Below are 6000 nucleotides of genomic sequence, written 5' to 3'. Positions count from 1 at the left end.
AATTGAATTGTTGAATGTGTGGTAAAATGAACACATGTACATATCATGCTAAACGGGTTAAATTTATACGTTGTTTCATGTCCAAATTTGTTTGAATCAAAAAAGAAAAAAAATCAGGTATATGTATGAAATAATCTGGGCCTATTCACCTAGATTGGTAATTCGAATTTTCTCACACGTACAAAAACGTAGTAAGAAACACATAACGCTTAACATATTGAGGTTTGGTTTGGGTTGAGGTGGCATATTTTTCCAGGGTCAAAGCCAAAAAACGAACCCCTGGGAGAAAACATAACAACAAAGTAATTTCGAATGCGAGTTAATCACTGAAATCAAACAAAATATCTGTTTACCTCTCATTGAATATTTGAACATTCGTCCAAACTGATGATTTATCGAGAATTTCAGGTCGAATAATACTTAAATACGATACCTGCCAAATTACATACGAATGACTACCGTGAGAGAGATTTTTGTTTCATTTATTATTTTCTACATTTGACAGTTTCATGCAGAACAGGGTGTCTTAAATAGCTTCATATGTTCTAAGAATAGGATAATCAAGAAATATCAATTGGTTTTTAGTTAAACTATCGAAATTTAAGCCTTCATTCTACCAACTCTGTTCATTTGAACCGCATTTCCCCTATAGCATTTAGTCGATAATAATGCATCAAAAAGATATCACCTAATTAGAGAAAAATCTCAACCAACTCAAACACTCATAAACGTTGATCGGATTAATTTAAGAAAGTCAAACCTCGGAGAACAAATGAAAATGTACTGTACTGGATAAGGAATCTACTCAATTTATGGTGAAGCTTGGCGTCAATCTTTCCTTTGGTCGATTCTCGTTGTGAAGCATTGTCCACTTAGAATCAAATTAGAATCAGTAGATTTTTTTCTTGCAGTACAGCGCTCCCAGTGGAATCTTTACACACTTATTTCAATTTTACTTTTAATCTCTATAAACGGAAAGCATCCCAATATGGTTCAGAATATACGCATTCAGGAAGGTTTCTTCAAGAATCGAACCATTGAGAAACCAACAGTACCGTGTAGCAAAACATTACGGCAAAAATGCAAGCCCCAAAGGTGTATAACCAGGTGTTGATCAAATTCAACGGATGTATTCTTATGGTCGATGGATTACCTATAAGCAAGGAACCTGTGGCTGTGGCCGGAAGATCCGACCCAACAGTATGAACGAACAGCTAGACATCAATGAAAGCCTGAAAAAACATGTATAACCGTTCATTACGAGGGCAGTCCGATAAGTACATAGCCTACAAAAAAACAAAAATTTTGAAAAAGTGGCGATTTATTTCTATACATAGTCTCCTATTAGCTCGATACACTTGACCCAGCCATGCTCCAACTTCTTTAATCCATCTGAAAAATACGTTTTCTCGAGATCTGCAAAGTAGACCTCCGTGGCAGCGATGACTTCCTCATTCGACTAAAATGTCTGCCCGGCGAGTGACTTTTTCATGTTTGGAAACAAAAAAAAGTCGCATAGGGCCAAATCTGAAGAATACGGTTCTGAATAAAGTTCTGTTCGCCTACAGAAGAGGAACAATTTGATATAGCGAAACTGTAAGTTTGATAACAATAAATGAAAATAATCGCATTTCAATTTTTGCGTGTTGTGTGGGGTGACATGGACACGTTTCTGTGAGGTGAATTGGTCCTACAGGTTTGAGACTTTTCTTTGATCTAATTGATTCCAGATGCCGCTGAATTACAAAAAGAGAATGGACGGGAGGGACAGGAGGAGGAGCTTGAAAGAGCAACGTAGGCCATCGAGAACGGATTTTCATGGCCCAGCATAAAACGTGTTTGAAAATGCACGACCACCAGTGAAAAGATTCATGCAGAATTCGAGATGGTGTCAATCCAACTTTTCTGGTCAGGAATCTGGCCAAGACACCTGTTATCGATCCCAAAACATTGTCACTGATTGAAACATCATCCCAAAATACTTTGCATAAACATAAGTATGTTTTTTTCGATGAAACACACACTGGACCAAATCACCCCACAGACGGTCCAAATCACCCCGCATCAAATTCCAATGTCCAAAAATCATCTCTTTTATTTTATGATATATTTGGTAGATTCAAGCTTTATATAATAATTAAACATTATTTATTGAGAGAAAACAAGTGTAGCTCAGTATACAATGTGACATTTTTATTTAGACCGTATTGGTTTGGAAATATTAGGCGATTTGCTTAGGTGGTCCAAATTCCCCCCTTTTCCCCTACACCCAAACTAGCGTTGGCAGAAAACAATCCATCTTCGGAAAAAAATGCTTTTTCGTGTGCTGAAGGGTGAAATGAGCAAAAAAAAAGGATCTGTTTCAATGCTTGTATGTATGGGAGCCGACATCTCTTCCTTTTTTCCTTTTTCATTTCTTTTGGGATTGTACCCAAAAAAAAATTCGGGATGCCAAAACATGGACTAAAAATTAATGTTGGGTGTAGTTGCTTTGTTTGATGGTAATTTTTTCACATTAAAATAGAGGCTGCCATATCGAAATGCCTCGATAAGCAATCAAATATTGTGATCAGATAAGCAACTGATAGATATTTCCCTGACAGAAGCTGCAAAACAATGGTGAAGTGCATATTGTTCAATTCCTGAAACAGCATCATAATGATGTCGACTATCAGGAGTTCAGTTGGATCTAAATTGAAGGAATATCCCAAAATTCCATCTAGAAGAACATTTCGTTTGAAGCAATTCCAAAACGTAAAACGAAAGCATTTAAATTCTCCAATGAAGCAGCTCAAAATACCCCCGTTTCAATTCAATTTACTTCGGCCACTCTTTCTGTTATTAAACTATGTTTATTGATTGTGAATGCTAATATTTACTCAGGCAATTCATAGTTCCAGACAAATATTCCAACTCTGTCCAAAATGCTTCTTCCAATTCAAATAATTTTGAAAAGTATCTAAAGAGACCCAGCTGGTACTAACAACCAATTTTCGATCGCTGCGTGAAAAACATTGTTTGTTCCTTTATAAACTCAATTCATCTTCTTCTGTAAAAGCCTCAAACCTCTGCGATCATTAGTTTGATCTATTGTAGTGGAATTCAATTCATGATCAACATATATGTCACATGTCACAAATCCACATTCAGTATATGTAAAAAAAATTGAAGTTCACTCACTACCACGTATAAAAATCTAAAAACAATTCATTATACATTAAAATAATTTAGGTAAACTGTTTTCTTCTTTTAATGTTTCTTCTATAGTTAGGACCCGAGAATACATTAGGTAGAATGTCACAGTCAAGTTCCCTTTTCAAACCATACCCAACACGTCCCACTAAACTCATTCAAAAGCTGCGAAACACTTGAAAAAACTTGAAAATACTCACCATCGATCGCGTTGCCCTTGGCGATGGTGGTCATCCCCAACATTTTCCTTTTTCCGTTGCTATTATTGTTAGTGTTATTGCTATTGCTACTCTTGGAGTTGGACGATGTTGTTCCATCGGCATTTTTGCTGCCTTTCGGTTTGCGCTTGCGTTGCTAAAAAAAAAAGAAAACATTGGAATCAATTCTGGCGACCAAGCACGAGTCCGGACGAAGACTTACCTGGATGTTGTCCTTCTTCATCGTCAACGGGCGATTGACGTTGTGCAGTTTGTAGTACAGTCCACAGGCGTTGCAGACTGGCTCCCCAACCTGGTTGCGTCTCCAAAGCGAGGTGTTCGTGGTGTTACAGTTGGAGCACTGCAGTCCGACGCGCCTCGCTGAGCTCTTTGGAATCATGATGAAACGAAACAATGAATTACATTGAGCGTGATTTGAGTGGTTCAAATTCCACACATGAAAACGATGAAATGAAGCATGAGAGTGAATGTAGAGGTAGAGAAAAAGAATCAGCCTTTGCTATCTCTCGGTTAACCTACCAGTCTTCGGCTTTGCTTGTCCTCGGGGTTGCGAGTTGCCAAGGAATTGTAGCCACAGTTCTTATAGAGATCCCCGCCCTGTTCAGCGGCCACTGGAATAACAATTTTCATAACAAACAGGATTAGTTTCTGTTCGCGCCACAATCATTCTCGATTCTTTTGTCGAAATCTATGCTCTACAGTATCTACGAAATTTGCATACGGAAGCGTCATGTATGTAAGTTAAAAACACAAGCAGAGAAGGGTGTGAAAAGTTCGGCCGGGCGGGGTTTTAGGAAATAAATATATCGCGAAGCTTATTCTTTTCCTCTCAATCAATCAAGAACCAATAGTAAAAACGAGATGAGGATGAGTTTATAAAATTAGCAATTAAAAAATGTTGAAGTTGTTTACAGGTTCTTTTACCAAGCGTCTGGGCGGTTTGACCAATGGCCGATTCATTCCGTTCATCTTGTGATAGAGGCCACACGCATTGCACAAATAGTGTCCTGTTCCGTCCCGACGCCAGAGCGGAGTCTGAATCGCACCGCAATTGACACATTCTCGTCCCTCGGTATACAAGTCCGCTTCTATGCCCACTTTTGGAAGGAAAGACACAAACAATGATGATATAATGATTCAATTTAAGTTCTTTACACAAAAGCTAGAGAGATATTAACATATATCAGACAATATATTTACAGTTTCATTTTTGTAAAAAAAACACCCGGCCCGACCTTCCGTTGCCTCCTAGTTAGTATTACACATAAACGCTTCAAGAGTTCAAGAACCTACATTGGCCTATTTGCATTTTTTCTTTTCTTTTCTTTTTTTATCCTGCACCATGACTTCGCTGCCATTAGCCAATTTACACACTTCCAGTGGACCATAAAGCACCGAAGAAAGTCATCCATAGCATACCATCAGCCAGTGACATTTTTCAGCTACAGGAAGCGAACCGCTCGAACATTTATTTCTGTGCTGATAACAACAAACCAAAACAGACCTCCGCCCATATGTATATTGATGCCATACTGGTGGCACTGACGGTCACAAAAAAGGCACTTATGTTTCTATTATCCGTAACAACAAGCCACGAATGGGCTCGCTGTTTCTTCCTCGATCGGTACGACACGTAATTATGTTTTTTTTTTTCATTATTATTTCTTCTACGATCCCCGCTTGGGTCGTTAATGTACCGGAGAGCCCGCAAAAAAAACACACACAGGAAAACACTGGATGTCCCACTCGCGAACGGTAAAGTCCATGCGTAACGATGCGCAATACTCGTTCTATGTTGGTATTTCCGGTTGGTTTTGGGGCGTATGTTTCTGTGTTTTTTTGTTCTATGTCAAACTCTGATGTTGCACGCGTGACTAATTGAAGGAAGTAGCCGCATGTCCCAGCGGGGGCATATCCGAATTCCTTGGAGAGAACAACCCGTATTATTTTATTATCCCGTTTGACTTTTACGGCGAATGCTTCCGGAGAGAAGTTAAGATATTTTGCAGGTCCTCATTCTTTCAAGCCTGTCGTGAGGATGAGTGTACCATTTCGGGAAAAGGATAGAATGAACCCTTCGGGAAAAAAATATGCATTAACCGATGAAGACCAAATGATGCAATGCAGATGTAGTCATGCGATTAACGTAACACTTGCTCTTCCTTCATCTTTTTGGATATTTGTGGTTTGCAGGGCAATCTCTTGAGACTAGTAATGAGGCGAACCTTCGATCTTTTGCATCGATCAAAACAAACGCCGGTCAGAAGAAGCAATGTCCGGTGAGGCGAACCTAGCATTCACTACATTCCAAACAGCTCGTAATCAGTATTTACTACGGCTATTCACTATAGCCGTACCTAATTTTCATTCTCGATAATAGTGCTTACGGTGGAATCATTATACGTAACCAATCTGTCTATGGTAGTAATAGTGCATTAGTTGGTTACTGTGATCGTGTATTCGTTACATCTGTCAAATACATTCATTTTTATTTGTCCATTTGATATAGCCGCACGGAGAGATTTACCACGTTTTTCTTTGGCGAGATTGTTTTTTTTAAATTTACTCGAGCAAACAACTTAAAATGCCA

General features: G+C 38.7%; 1 protein-coding gene across 4 annotated transcripts in view; it reads right to left on the bottom strand.

Moving 5' to 3' along the window:
• The window catches only part of LOC129775355 (box A-binding factor-like), a 76715-nt gene that overhangs the window by 6555 nt on the left and 64160 nt on the right, over nucleotides 1-6000 (bottom strand). For 2 of the 4 annotated variants that reach the window (XM_055780024.1, XM_055780022.1), the window contains exons 5-7: nucleotides 4323-4507; nucleotides 3613-3777; nucleotides 3393-3546 (exon numbers count right to left, since the gene is read on the bottom strand). In XM_055780024.1, coding sequence (XP_055635999.1) covers nucleotides 3393-3546; nucleotides 3613-3777; nucleotides 4323-4507 — 504 coding nt within the window. Of the gene's footprint in view, nucleotides 1-3392; nucleotides 3547-3612; nucleotides 3778-3929; nucleotides 4022-4322; nucleotides 4508-6000 lie in introns of all 4 variants that reach the window. The other 2 variants (XM_055780023.1, XM_055780025.1) reach the window with 2 other exon arrangements.

Source organism: Toxorhynchites rutilus, chromosome 3, assembly GCF_029784135.1.
Source record: "Toxorhynchites rutilus septentrionalis strain SRP chromosome 3, ASM2978413v1, whole genome shotgun sequence".
NCBI classification, from domain to species: domain Eukaryota; kingdom Metazoa; phylum Arthropoda; class Insecta; order Diptera; family Culicidae; genus Toxorhynchites; species Toxorhynchites rutilus.
The sequence above is the reverse complement of the archived record's forward strand: the minus strand, read 5'-3'. Positions and strand labels throughout refer to the sequence as shown.